This window comes from Echinops telfairi, unplaced genomic scaffold, assembly GCF_000313985.2.
Source record: "Echinops telfairi isolate 266 unplaced genomic scaffold, ASM31398v2 ScPeMD7_7420;HRSCAF=8458, whole genome shotgun sequence".
Classification (NCBI taxonomy): Eukaryota; Metazoa; Chordata; class Mammalia; order Afrosoricida; family Tenrecidae; genus Echinops; species Echinops telfairi.
In genome coordinates, this window is record NW_022111320.1 from 1,798,398 (window position 1) to 1,813,174 (window position 14,777).

Genomic DNA, 14,777 nt, shown 5'->3' on the forward strand with positions numbered 1-14,777 from the left:
GGTAGGGAGCCGGCAGGAAACAAACTACTGAACCCAACTGTGTGCTGGCTCCCCAAGTCACAGGTGCACAGGGCCAGCATCCCCCCCTTGCTCACAAAGAGGCTCTCAGGGTGTGCCCGCCGGGCACTGCACCCTCACCATCCTGGCTGCAGGGCCACAGTGCTCGTGATCAGGATCCTCGGCAGGTGTTACCCCGAGCTGGCCGGCTCCCAGAGTGGGCTCTCCGGCCAGCCGCAGCCCTGCCAGGGGAATCAGAGTTGCTGACTTTCGGTCATTGCTGGGTGACCATTTGCCCAGGGCCCTGTCGTGGTCCTCAAAAGTCTCACTAGAATAAAAATAAAAGTGTTCCCAATGCAAAGCAGGAAATAATGCACCAAAAGGAGCAGCAGAGCCCTGTTGTGTTTACAAAGCTGCATGCTTTCAGGGAGGGCCCTAAAAGGTCCAGGAAGGGTAGCAGGTTAAAAAGCATCAAATGACAGCAGCACCTGGAGCAAATGCGAGACAAGTGATGCTCCGGGATATACATCAATCACTCGTATCCACGTTCAACCAGCATCGAATAAGCACCTAGTAGATGAGGGGCGGAAGACCTGCTGGCAGAGTGGGCCAAGCAATCAGCTGCAAGGTCAGCAGTTCAAACCCACAAGTCACTCCAAAGGGAGAAAGATGAGACTTTCTCCTCCCCTAAGACTTCTAGCCTCAGAAACCCACAGGGACAGCTCTACTGTCCAGTCGGGTGGCTGTGTGTCCGAATAAACCCCCGCATGTCCAGCCACCACCTATCTGTCAATGGAGGCTTGCCTGTTGTGACGATGCCCTACAGGTTTCAGGGGAGCTTCCAGACTCAGATGATCTAGGAAGGAAAGCTGTCCTACAGATCCACTTCTAAAAACCAGCCAGTGAAACCCCCGCGGATCACAAGGTCCGATCTCACTGAACACAGGGATGCCACGTGGCACTGGCCAACTCCACGGCAGGTAACAACAACAAGAGGTGCCAGGCAGTGGGCTGGGTGCTAAAGATCCAGCTGCAAATACCATGCGGAGCCGCAGCCCGGTGGGGAAGTTAGAAAAATACACAGATGCTTTCAGTGCAGACTATAGCAAAAAAAAATTTGAGAAGGGCACAGGGGATGTGAGAGTCAAGAATAAAGGATCCCCAATCTAGCTCGGGGTTCACGGAAGGAGTTCAGGAGAAGGCGATGCCCCTAGCAGATCTCTAATAATGCAAAGGAATAGTGACTCCAAGGGAACACACCTGAGCCAAGAGCTCCGAAGAGAAAAGCCAGGCTTGGGGCAGAGTGGCCGTCCTACGAGGAGTTGTTGCTTCAGAAGCACCAAGGGCATGAGAAGCATGAAGCTGGAGAAGTGGGCAAGGAAGGAAGGCTGGCCAGGCTAAGAAAGAAGACTTCATCTGATACGATAACCATTATGTGAGGGACACGCGAAAGAATTTATAGGCAAGAAAGTAATGCAATCAAGTTTGTATTTCAAGAGACCGTGAAAGCTGGGTTTGAGGAGAGCGATGTAAGCAAGAGACGGCGAGGGCTGGAAAGGGCGGCGGCGACGGGAAGCAGCAGTGGCCCCGGTAGCTGCAAGATGGAATGAATGCTATGCTGCCCTCAGAAGAGATGAAATACTGTGATCGCGAAAAAGAAATTTAAAATGAACCTTACAAAACATTGTGCTAAGTGAAAGAAGGCAGACATCAAAGATCACTTGCCATAGGCTTAAACTTAGATAAAACGTCCAGGAAAGGCCAGGCTAGAGGCAGCCAGCAGCTTCGTGGTGGACGGGGTTGGTGGTGGGAGTGGGGGATTAACTGCACCTCAATCTGAGTGACTGGGGATGATAGAAATGGTGATGATTCCACATTTAATACATTTACTAAAATGATTGAGTCGTACATTTAAAATAGACACATTTGGGGTAAATTATACTACAATAAAGTTGTTGTTTTTTTTAAATTTCTTTTTAAGCCTGAGCTCTGGTTCAGCAACATTGGCATTACCTGGGAGCATGTGAGAAATGCCAGTTATCAGACCCACCCATTACTCACCCATTCTGAATCAGAAATGGATGTTCTCACAAGGCCCAGGTGATTCTGATACAGTGGATTAAAGAGATAATTAGGAGGATAAACAATTCGATTTGGCAATTGAGAAGGAATGCGGAATCAGAAAAGGACAGTCCTTAAGGACAACTGCCAAGTTGCTAGTGATGCCACCAACTGAGAATAAAAGAGGGACAGGGCTAGTAATGAGGAGAAGTTTGATGGTGCCCACAGACACCTAGAAGCCCTGGTGGGGTAGTGGATTGCTTGCTGGGCTGCTAACCAGGAGGTCAGCGGTTTGAAACCAGCCATCCATGGGAGAAAGTTGAGGCTGTCTACTCCTGTAGCTACTGTCTTGAAAACCCACAAGTGCAGTTCTACCCTGAGTCAGGACTGACTCAAAGGCAGTGAGTTTGATTTTTTAATAATGGGACACCTAGTAGGGATACAGAGCAGGCACAACCTCAACAAGAGTAAGCACTTACCGCAGGCAGCTTACTTAGCTGCCATTAGATCAACCCTACAGGACAGAGTAGAACTGCCTCTGCAGGTTTCTAAGAGATGGTAAGTCTGTCAGGGGGTAGAAAGCTTCATCTTTGTCCAGAGAAGTGGCTGGTGGTTTTGAACTGCTGACCTTGCCACCTGGGGTCCTCTCTATAGGCAGCGAAGGACTGAGAAGTCACTGTATTCCATCACTAGCAGAGTCCTGGTGGCATTGGCTGCAGGGACATAGTCAGAAGATCCTCATACTGGGATGTGAGGAAGAGGAGTAGGGCATCTAAAGTGCCCTTTTCAACGTTGAATAGAGGAAGAAGGTTGGGTCAGGTTCTAGGCAGGGTGAAGAGTCAAAGGAAGCTTATTTTGACATTGGAAACATCTGAGCATGTTTCCCTAATGGAGAGAAAGAGGGCGGTAAAGGGATCAAAAAGCCAGGAGATAACAAGGTAAAATGGATGAAAGGAGCCCAAGAAGAGGCTACAGGAGATGGACACAAGGCAGGAGTAGTTTGGCCTTGGGGAAAACTTCAACTTCTGCATCTCAAGGATATGGAAATAGATACGGATGTAGTTGGGAGAGTAGAAAATTAAGGAATATTCCACTTCAGGGATTTGGTTTTCTATACCAAATTGGAGGCAAGGTTATCTTGTGAGAGTTAGGGATAGGGGTTGGATTGTGTTTAAGAATGGAGGTTGTAATGTCGACCCAAGATGAGGAGACCAAGGGTGTGTTAGTCTGGGTAAGCTAGGGAAACAAATCCATAGAGACTGATGTATGTATACCTGAGAGTTTTATATAAAGGGTAAGTGTACATTCAGAAAGCATCCCAACCCAGTCCAGTCCAAGCCGTCCAATTTAGCCCATATGTCCGACACCGATCTACAAGTCGTCCTCAAACTCACAAAACACACACAATAATGCCAAATGCAGGAGGATCACAGCCAGTGGGTAGAAAGTCTTTGAATCCAGTGGTGGTGTAAGCATCTCAGTGCTGGCAGGGGTCTCTACGTGACTTCTCCAGCACCCAGGGCTGCATCAGGGTAAGTACCTGTGGCTTCTCACAGAAAGTAAGCCTCGCCAGCTGAGGCAGAGAACTAGCCAAGGTAGATGCACACTGATCCAACCGTCACAGAGCAAGAGACCAGAGAACCAGAAGGGCGAGGCTCACCAAGCCATTTATCTCTCCGCCCTTCAAATAAACTGCCCTTCAATTACTCCCACATGTGTTTATTGGCCAGGTTGGCACAATAAAACGTAACTAGCACAAGGGGCAAGAGAAAGGCTTGCCAGGTTGTGCTGAAGACCCTGATGGGTGGGACCTGACACCCAAAGGTGCCAGCCCATGGGGCTTTAATGATGCTCCCCAGCATGCTCAGCTGCACGCCACTCGTTTGGGAGCAGAACACCCAGGTGTGGGTGGACTTGGCCAGAGAAGTAGAGTGAGGACAGGAGTCGAGGGGTGGAGGGTTGGTGAAAGAGTGCTTGTGATAATCAGGCCCATGATGGATTTGGTCTTAGGAAGAAAGAGAGGTCCAGAGGTTGGCAGGTAGGTGGAAACAAAGAAACCAGGCACCAGGGTCTGCTAGAGCTCCTGTGACAGGCAGGAGGTAAATGTGCACAAAAATAAGTTATAGTCAGAAGAGTGGGAGCCCAGGTGGACTGGAATTAAGATATCTGCCAAACTGTGGTGCAGAAAACAGATGACGCCTGGCTGTCAGAAGGAATAACATCTGGAGTTTTAAAGGCTTGTCTTAAAGTAAGCAGCCAAGGGAGGGGTCAACTAAGACCACATGGAAAAGGCACACCGACCAGTGTGATCCAAGGATTATAAACAAAAACATCCAAACCCAAAGGAGGGAATGGTATCAGAGCTTAAACTGTGAACACCCAGTTGGCAGAAGGCTATGGATGACAATGGAAACCCAACATTTATTTGCAGCGTCCCCAAATAGAATAAGCCTGTGGTGAATCCCCTCTGACCAGAGTCGAGGTCTGTGAATAGCCTTGCTACCAGATAGCATAGTAAAGTGGCTTATGGAAGACGTAGTGCAGTTAAAATGGAATGCTTTATCATTTGATTTCCCTTTGACCTATTTTAAAGTTGCTTCTGCTTGTAATATCGTCTTTCTTTCTGATCAGGATTTTTCTGTTTTGTCCAGTCATTGTTCTTGGTGTTCATTTCCTTGCTTGCTTCCTGTTTGTGCTTGGTATGATTCTCTGTCTATAAAACCTAAGATAGGTAGGTCCGCGGAGACAGTACCTGGATTGATCATCACTTAGGAGCATGGCAAGGGAGGATGGGGGAACTGAGGGGGTCACAACCATGAGTACGAGAAGCAATGTCCTGAAACTGATTGTGGTGATGCTTGCACAAATCCACTTACTATGATGGAATGATTACATTATATGATGTGTGAAGTCTACACCAGTAAAACTACTAAGAATAAAAAGACATCTGCCAGAGTGTTCTGTGTCCCTGAGTGGTAGCTGGCAGGATGCCCCTGGTGTTTGCACAGGGCCTCTGGTTGGTGCACAAGGCCCCGAGCCACGGTTCAATGCAGATTCTATCAAATCTCTATGCAGCTGGACTGTCGCTGCTTGGGTTTTTAGTGCTAGAGTGCACTGCCTTCCCTCCCCCAAGAGTTCAATTCTGGCTGCAACAATGGTAGCTATAGATAAGCAATCCTCGGAAGTGCGCTGTCATGTCTTGCTCTCTCCCCAGCCTGGTGCCTGAGAAACGAGGGCGTGAGTTCTGTGCTCCTGGGATCATCCACTCCAGAGCAACTCATTGAAAACCTCGGTGCCATTCAGGCAAGTATGACTGTCCTTTCCGCCAGACCCTGGTGACGGCCATGCCCGGGGCTTCAGAAGTCCCTGCACAGTATCCTGTCTCTCCTGACCTTTGTCCTCCGTGGGTCATTGACTCCAAGTTGAGGCTTCATACCCCAACCTAACCACTGCCATCGAATCCATTCTGACTCATAGTGATCCCACAGGACAGAGTAGAACTGCCCCAGAGGGTTTCCAAAACCACATCTTTCTAGGACAGCATTATACTTCTCCCAGGGGGCCACTGATGGGTTTGAATTACCGACTTTGAGGTTAGCAACCTAACATGGAACCCACAGTGCCACCAGGGCTCCTTCTAAGTCAACACCAAACCCACTGCCACTGAGCCAGTTCTGACTCACTCAAAACCCAAACTCACTGCCACCCAGGCGATTCCAGCTCATGCTGTCCCTATAGGACAGGCCAGAACTATCCCCATGGGTTTGCAAGCCCAACTCTTTCCTGAAGTAGAAGGCCTCGTCTTTCTCCCAAGGAGCAGCTGGTGGTTTCAAACTGCTGACCTTGGGGTTAGCATGCCAATGAGTAACCACTCCACCACCAGGGCTCTGCAGCAATTCCATACAGGTTTTCAGAGGTTTGTAAATCGTAACTTTCTGCCAAGGAGAAGCTTGTGGGTTTGAACCACTGACCTTAACAGTTAGCAACCCGACACCTGCCTATCTCAGGGAGGGGTTGACTGGAGGGGAAGAGAGACAAAGGCTTAAGCAGCAGCCAGAGCACATATAGAGCACATGAATCCAGGAATGGCCTCTACTTATTGTACAATGTTACCAAAGCTCGTTTCTCATCATGGTGCATTTCTCTGGGTTGGGGTGTTCTGAGACCTAAGCAAGGCGACCCCTGGAAAGCGGGTTCACTGGCTTGACTATAAAAGCCCCCTTCATATTCTGCTTAAAATGTAGTCGTCATATGACTCTTACATGAATCTATACCCATACGTATTCTGGTCATGTATTTGTTCTTTATGCAATTACAATTGCCACTTTACAATGTACCACGGAATCCCTAGGTGGTAGAAGTAGCTAACTTGCTCAGTTAGTAACCAAAAGGTGAAGGTTTGAGTTTACCCAGAGACCCCTCCGAGGAAAGGGCTGGTGGTCGACTTCTAAGAAAACCAGCCACAGAGACCCCAGTCCTGCTCTGACGCACGTGGGGCCTCCAGGAGGAGTTGCCACCGACAAGATGCCAAGTCCCTCCCCTCCACTCTCCCAGCACCTTGCCCCCAATCCATCACAGCACTCTGGGGATTCAGTGTCACTGTCCCTCCCCCTGCTGGACGGTGGCCCCCAAGTCAGGCTGCAGGGTCTCCCTCTTGCTTCTCCACTCGCATAGGCCGGGTCAGTAAGACATACTTGTCGGATGAGTGAATGTTAGCCATGCTTTAAGAGAAGTAGCTCAAAATTCCCTTTCGGACTTCCAGGATCATGTGTCCCTGGCAGCAAGGTCAGCAGTGCCCATTGCCACACCCTCCCTTGATGTCCCTGCTGGAGGTCCCTGGCACTGGATGCTTCCTACAGCAGGGGGATGGGAGGGGCCACGAGAGATGGGAGAAGTTTCCGGAAATCCTAGCTCTGGAGATTGGTGGGAGTTGCTGTGTGTTGTGATCTCCCTGCTGCAAGGGTTCTCTCTCAGGAGCCTGTCCACCCGTCAGGACTCCTCCACTTCTCTCGTTACAGCCGCCGCCAGAATAGCCAGGGTTCTCTTGGTTCCTTTAGTTAAGGAGGGGTGGGGGGGGTGCACAACTGTCTCCTAGCACCTCTCCTGCTTCTTGTCCTTGAAGTCAGCGCACCAACAATAGAAGGAAACAGATTGGGAGGGGGACACTTGAGACGTACAACATTTACAGATCCCTTGGTAAAAAATAGCCCAGAATATTCTGGGGGTAAATGGTCAGCCCCTGCCCACCGCCACCCAGTCTTCGTGCTGGGTGGTAGCACAGCTGCCTCAGGCTTGCTGCTTCTACAGCCCTGCCCTGCAACCCCGTTCCTTCCCCCTCTGAGGAATGCCCCCCCCCACTTCCCCCACCTTCTCCTCTGCTCCCAAATGCTCCGGGGAGAGGCGGAAGAGGCAGAGGATGCACGGTGCTGACGAAGGGGAGGGAAACAGACTGTACACCACCGAACCGGAATCCAACCCAGTGGTTTCCATTCTGCTCATGGGTCTGGCATCGTGCTCAGCAGTGAGAGTCCTGGGACGATAACGTCCAGAGCTCGGTCCTCAAAGCGCTGGTGGGCTAGCTGAGCACGAGTGAGTTAGGAACGGTACTCATTAATTCACTGAGCTTATCTCCACGGGGAGCCCACTGGGTACCAGGCCCTGGGAATGCCACCGGAACCCAGCAGGTACTGCCTAGCCCTCAAGGCGGCCACAATGGGCTGCCACGTGACAGAGAGGCTGAGGATGGGACCGGCCCAGGCCGTGTTGCAGTGTTTCATCCTGTGGTACTGAGGGTCTCTGAGTCAGAACCGACCCATGGCACCCCACAACAACACCTTTAAGGGACTTAGATCCGTGTGTGTGTGTGAAAGGGAAAGACAGAGAGTGAAGCAGAGACAGAGAGAGGATAAACAAACGGCTGCCAGCACTGAACTGGTCCAGCTTGACCCCTCTGCTAAGAACTTACATTTCCACCCCAGATGGCCTGAAGCAGAATCTACGTTTCAGCAAGGGCCCCCAGGGGAGTAAACCAGACGAGCTCACCCAGATGCTCTGTTCGAGAAGACATGTGAGTCGGTGTCTATAACGATTATGGCCTAGAAACCTTTCCCGGGCAGTCTGGCAGCAAGCAGCTGCAGGGAACTGCCCTGGTTTCCACAGCACCCAACAGGGCCTAGGGACGCACGCCTGGAGGCGCAGGTCCACCCAGAGTCGACCTAGGAGGGATGGGCCAGGCGCAGGGGTGACACAGGGTCAGTACTCTTGGGCTGAGTTGCAAAGGCTGGGGGCATATGTTAGCTAGCTTTGAAGAAGCTGGAAGGGGGCAGTGTTTCCATCTCCTCCCTGCAAGGATTCCAGCAGGTTGCAGGCTGGGTTTCTGTGCTCATGGGGTAAGAGCAAAGAGATGTTATCCGAGGGGTCAGGCTGCTGCCACCTACAGGGGTCATAGCTCACCTCTCCCACGTCTCCCCCCACCTCCCCACAGCCTAGGCAGCCAGGTGATTGGGCCGCCTGGTGTGGTGATGTGGCCTGGACCAGGGAGAAGAATGCACAGCATGGCTGTGTGCCAGCAGCTGTCACGGGAGGAAACTGCCAGGGTGTGAGGCAGCCGCTCCCAGGGATGGAATGTGCCTATGGCATGCATCATCGAAGGGGTGTTTGTAAATCAAAGCCTCCTTAGGTGGGAGTGCCTAGAGAGGGGGGACCACAGCTGCAGGCGGCCCACCACCACCACTGGTACCTATCCCCTCCCTGTCACATACACACACCTGTTGTTCTGGTTGGGTGTCTTCAGGTCTGTTCCAACCCAGCGACCCTACGCACCCAGAGAGAAACACTACCCCCGGATCCCGCACCATTCTCTCAATGGTCCCCCTGCTTGAGCCCATCGTGGCAGCCACTGTGTCAGCCCAGCTCTTACAGGGCCTTCCTCTTCTCTGCTGCCCCTCCGCTTACTGAGCAGGATGTCCTTCCCCAGGGACTGGTCTCTCCTGACATGAGCAAAGTAAGCACGACAGTCTGCCATCCTTGCTCTAAGGAGCAGCCTGGGTGTGCACCACCTCAATGGGCAGAATTGCCTCTTTCCCCCTCCCTCCCACCAGCCATACCATCACGTTTAAGTACAATCTTGTGTCTTCAGGGAAGATCTGCACAGTAGTCCAAGTTCCCATTTAACGCTATCTACCCGAGTTGCTGTGCGCTTCACACCGTGTGAACGTTCTCCTTACTGGCATTCTGCTGGTTCTGTTTCCAGTCATCGCCTTTGTTCCTGCCCCTTCCCATGATCATCTTTGCTATTTTCAGTTGTAACACCCCTTCCCGTGGCATACCCTGTGATGTCCAGAATCCTCAACAGGCCAGTCAGACCCTGCCTGTCCTAGACCCAACCTTCCCAGGCTCAGCTCCCCCATCCACCCTCCTCCAGCCACCATGAGTTTCATGGGTCTCTGGCCTGCAGTGGCCACCACCCTAGCCTACTAAAGCGCACCCCCACCCCCCAGGTGTGGATGAACAGTGGCCCAATCTCCTGTGGCCTTCTCTAATACATCACAGCCCCGGTCAAGCTACCCAGCCCTCTCAGAGCCCATTATTCAAGTCAGGAGGACACAGAGCTTGCAAACCAGTCACCTGTGAGGGTTTGCTCAATCGGCAGTGGCTTAACATGTTCGAAAGGAGTGGCCACCATGAAGACGCTGAGCCATTTCACAAAGACCTATACATCTATGGCCACTTAAAAATTTCAGTCTTGAACAATCGGATCGGAATCCCCACAGGAGAATAACGGAGGGGAGTTTATTAGCAGCTACCACCCTTTCAACAGCACAGTTCCAGTTTGCTAGTCTCCACCACCCACTTGGTTTAGGTCCATCACCCACCCGGGGCCCTGCACGTGTTTTCAACTCCTAACGATCTCATGCTGACCCAGGAGCATCGGTTCCACAGCTTCACCAATTTGACAGACAAAAACCAGTTTACTGTTTCTGTAACTTACATTTTTCAAAATGTCCTGGTGTGTATGCGTGTGTGTATTTATGAGCTGCCTGTCCGCGCCCTCGCCTAAACTTTCTACTAGGTTGATAGTAATTGTCTGTTTTCAAAGAGCTCTTTCTGTACTGAGGAAGTCAGTCCCTTGTCATGAATATGTTGGAAATATTTTTATTATTTTCAGCAATTTTCTCCTATGGCACTTGTATTTTGTGTCTTACTTAGAGAGGACTCCCTCAACCCAGGCAGGGCATGGAGAGAAACAGATGAATTTAGTCATGTTTTCTTCAAGTACTTTTATACCCTCTCCTTCTCAGTTTGCTTAAAGCTTGAGCGTATCCAAAATTTATTTGGGTATAACAAAAGAAGGGCTTCTGGGTCTGTTTTCAGACCCCAACCCCCCACCAAATACAATGTGTAGAACTGGAGCTAGGAACTGGCTCGCTGGCTCGTTTGCCGCTCTGAGACTGTAGAGCTGCCAGGAAGTCAGACTCCTGTGCAGCGTGGGCTGGGAAAATGTTACCCAGAACCAGCAGTTCCCTGGACTGAGCCACTCGAATCCTCGGCCAAACCCCACCGCTTCTGAAGATCGCACTTGAGAAGAGACAAGGTCACCTTGGCCAACATGATTGCAGGAAAGGGGGAAGCTGAAACCTCAGAACTGGTTGTCATAATTGTCTTTCACAACCGCCTCCACACAGGGCCCATTTCAGCGAGAGAATGTCTGTCTCTGTCCCCGGTCTTGTGTAATGTGTGCCCTTGGCCCACTTTTTACAGCACAGCTCGCCCTGGATGAGCTCACCCTTCCCGGGACTCAATTAGTATGTTCCTGCAAAGGACTCCCCATCCCCAACTCCAGCCCTCCTGCTCCACCGCTCCAAGGCACTTGCAGCTGTCTGAAAGTCACCTCCACATGGCTGTCTCACAGGTGCCCTCAACGCACACACTGCACTCCAGACTTCTTCCGTTGTCCCCATGTTCCCATCACAGTAATCGGCACCATCATCCTTCAAGGCCTGCGATTTTGAAGTCGGCATTCTCCAAAATGCCTCTCAGATCCTCTCTCCTTTCCCCTCCCAATACCACTGTCCCTGAAGACCCTTATGGCCCCTGTACAGAATGGCAGTCCCAGGAGCCCATGGGGGTAGTTCCACTGTCCTGCAGGGTTGCGGTGAGAGTTAGAGTGGACTCCACGCAGGGAGTTGGGCTGGGATTGCAGTAAATGTCTAACGGGCTTTCAATGCCTTCTGATGCCGCCTCCGCACGACAGCTAGGTGTTGGAGGTGCCCCACCTCTGAAGTCCCCCCATTGCCGACGAAATCAAAGGCAGAACTCCGTAAGAGGCCATTAAACGCCTTCCATGCTCTTTGCCCCAATTTCCCTTTCCCATCGTCCGCCAACCTCCTCACCACCATCAGGCATACTTCACTGTTCCACTTCGCGGACCTAGGCCGCCCGCAAAACCCGCGCCGCCGCCACCCCCCCACCCCCATGTGCTCCCAGTGCAGCAGCCTCTAGCCACACTTGAGCCCTGGCAGGGAGCTAGCCCACACGGAGATGCCGCAGAAGCAGCATCTTCCTCCGTCTCACTTAGTGAAATGTTTGGGCTCAACTGGTTCTAATCCAATGACTTTAAAGTCAAGTCCACCTCTTTTCACATATTTTAATGTGGCCAACTGCAAAACTGAAAAGCACATATCGGGCTAGTCTTGCATGTTTACTAGCAGGCGCCGCACCCCCGCTACCCCATATTTCTGTGACGTAGGGGACTTTGTTTCCATTCATTCAACTATAACCGAATGAAAACCTGCATGGGTCAAGCACAGCTCTAGTCACTGAACCAGCCCCTCGCTTTCAAGTGGGTGTTAGTCCCGGACACCAACAGGGGAGTTCTTAGCGGCCACATGGGACAGATCAGCACTAGTCCCTTAGATGCCAAGACGGGCCCGTCTTCACAGAAGCCCGGCTGCCCCGCCGTCCTCCTCCGCAGAGCTGCGGGTGGGTGTGAGCGGTTGACCTTTTGGTGAGCAGCCCAGTGCTTAACCACTGGGTTACCAGGGGTCTTCACTGTGGACAGCATGGTCAATCAATCAAGACCTCTGACCTCTCTAGGGGCTCACATGGTGGGAGGTTACATTCCAATTGTGGTTTATAAACAAAAAGAAAGCAAAAGTCCAGGGCTGTTGTGTGGGCTCTGACGCACACTGACCCTATACCGTTTTCTGAGGACGAAAATCTACGGAGTGGAAACGAGTGGGGTCTTTCTCCCGACCTTGCGGTTAGCCGTCCCGTGCCTTTACATTGATGCAAGGCTCAATGTAAAGCGTCCATGATCTTTCCGTTCGATTTTAAAGCCCTCAAACAAGCACCAGGAACCAATGCGAATCGGTACTAACCATCTGCTTTGTGCTTCTGCTCTCAGGTTCTCCCAAAGATGACATCACACGTGGTCAATGAGATCGATAACATTTTGCGCAACAAGCCCTACAGCAGAAAGGACTATAGGTCCTAAGGCAATGCATGAGCCCAGGAGCTGCATGGCTAAAGTAGCGGTTGGTCCCGGAACAGGTGGGTGTTACTAGCCACTCTTACGAATCACTTCGCAGCCTGCTGCTCAGCCTCTAGTGTCCCTGGATTCTCAGAGGTGTCTGCTGTCGCTACCACTGTGCACCTGGAGTAAGAGCAGCTCTGGGAACTTCCAACCGAGGAAATCCATTCTATTTTCTTATCTTGGACCGGAGTCACCGGTCCTACATTGCTGTATTCACCTCACGCGTATGCAGTGGGAAGTCAGTGCAGGGAGGAGGAAGAGGTGTACTCTCTTCACGTTCTGGTAGCTTAGAGAAAGCTGCAGACGTACTTTTCCAAATGAACAAAATCCACAGATGCAGTGTGGAGGTAAAGTGGAACAGAAGCAGAACCCAGGGAGCTCAGCTCAGAATTCCGTCTGTCTGGGAGAAGGAGCCGAGAGTTTTACCTTTCTGTGTTTTCTCCTATTTTCACATTCATGTCAGGAAGAATTTTGTTTCGTTTACCACTCGACACTACTCAAATTTCTAGGTATCTGTTTTCGTTAACTTAAAGATTCACTGTTGCTTGACCCAACCCTAAGCTCCTTGCCATGGCCAGTTGGTAAGAGGATGAAACCGTCTCGAACTAGGGCAGTCCGGCTAATTCACGAAAGGCAGCGTTTCCCTTGCTGTGGGAGCTTCCCTTGGAACAAGATGGCACGTGATGTAGCTGGAAAAAAGTGTTCATTTTTCACTGTTTACTACAACCTGCTTTATACTTTTGCTGCTTGTAGGCACAGCTTCTGCCAAGTTTAAATATTTGAGCTTTAAAATTATACCCATGCTCAGTTTTGTAAGTAAACCTGTAAGACACCCAGAGGGTACGTGTTCATTTTTTGTAATTAGTACTGGGATTTTACAATACGATGCTGGACATGTCTGAGTGGACACGAAAGCAGATCACGTGTGGTGAAAAATGCCGTTCCCGCTCAGCACATGCTGAGTGAGTGAACTTGCCCAATGGAAAGTAAACTTTGAAGAACTTCCGATTCTATCATCACATTATATGCACTATACGATATGCATGAAAGCTCTTTGCATGGAATCTGAGGTCTGTTTATCTAGCCGTGCCACCAGTGGCTTACCTCCCCTTACAAATACATCCCTGGAGAAATGTTGAAATGCACTGTGCGTGTCCCAACCCATAAGGGGAGAAAACATACTTCCCTCTTCTATTTCGATCCCTTAAAATCTACTTAAGACACTGAGAATATAAAAAAAATCCTAATGTGATTTTTCTGGCCAGCAGGTGCCCCCTTATGGAAATCACTTTGAAATTTACAGGAATATACTACCAACAAAAAATGCTGTTCTGCCATCCTTTGCAGGTATTATGTACTTCATGGTTCAGTTCTAGATCTTAAAATGTGAAAGTGTGTGGCATCGACAGATTTTCTTTACGATCACCTCTACCTGTATTCTAACAGCGAACTGTTTGTTTTGTTTGGGGGCCGAGTAGCCGATCAGTGGTGGAGGTTGTTAGTTTTCCAGTTGTTCAATGTGTATCCAACCCAGTGAACTACTGTGTGTATAAACTAGCTCGGGTGGTGTCTCATTAGAACTGTAATTTCACCTATTTATTTGCTTGGACAAATAAAAGTATTTTGTGTGTTTACTCTTGCCACCTGGCTGTTTTTATTGTTTGGTTTTTTTTAATCTGAGCCTTTATTACAAGGCATAAAGCATGTGTCACCCCCCAAACCCACTGAGATTAAATGAATTCCAGTTCCTAGAGACCCCTCTATGGGGCTGTACCTATCACCCTTTCCCTGAGGCTGTACCACCGTCTGGGGGCAGCCAGTCTCATCTTTCCCCCTGTGAATCACCAGCCTTGTGGAGAGCAGCCAGACATCTCACCTGACAGCGCCACCACGGCTCCAAACAGGTATGCAGACCTTAGACGGGGCCCCCAGAATTCGACAAAAAGCATGCTGGAAGGAAAGCTTCCTTCCTTGAGATGGCAGAAATACCAGAAATGTGGCTAACAATGCAATCCAAACCCTTTGTCTTATTAGTGGAGACAATGACTAGCTACGGATGGCAGAATTCTCATTGGGCTTTAGAAACACTTTGCACTCGGGTTAAAGCTTCCCAAGTTGATTCCAAAGAACCTGCAGATAAAAACGAAATACAAACGTTCTTGCTTAGCAATGGGAACAGCCTAGT

At 50.4% G+C, this 14,777-nt stretch overlaps 1 protein-coding gene across 1 annotated transcript in view; it reads left to right on the top strand.

Moving 5' to 3' along the window:
- KCNAB1 (potassium voltage-gated channel subfamily A regulatory beta subunit 1) overlaps nt 1–14,226 on the top strand; it is a 289,270-nt gene extending 275,044 nt beyond the window's left edge. Inside the window, exons 13-14 of the mRNA XM_004704128.2 lie at nt 5,273–5,361; nt 12,464–14,226. Coding sequence (XP_004704185.1) covers nt 5,273–5,361; nt 12,464–12,553 — 179 coding nt within the window. The 3' untranslated portion in view covers nt 12,554–14,226. The remainder of the gene's footprint in view (nt 1–5,272; nt 5,362–12,463) is intronic.
- The last annotated feature ends 551 nt before the right edge of the window (nt 14,227–14,777 follow it).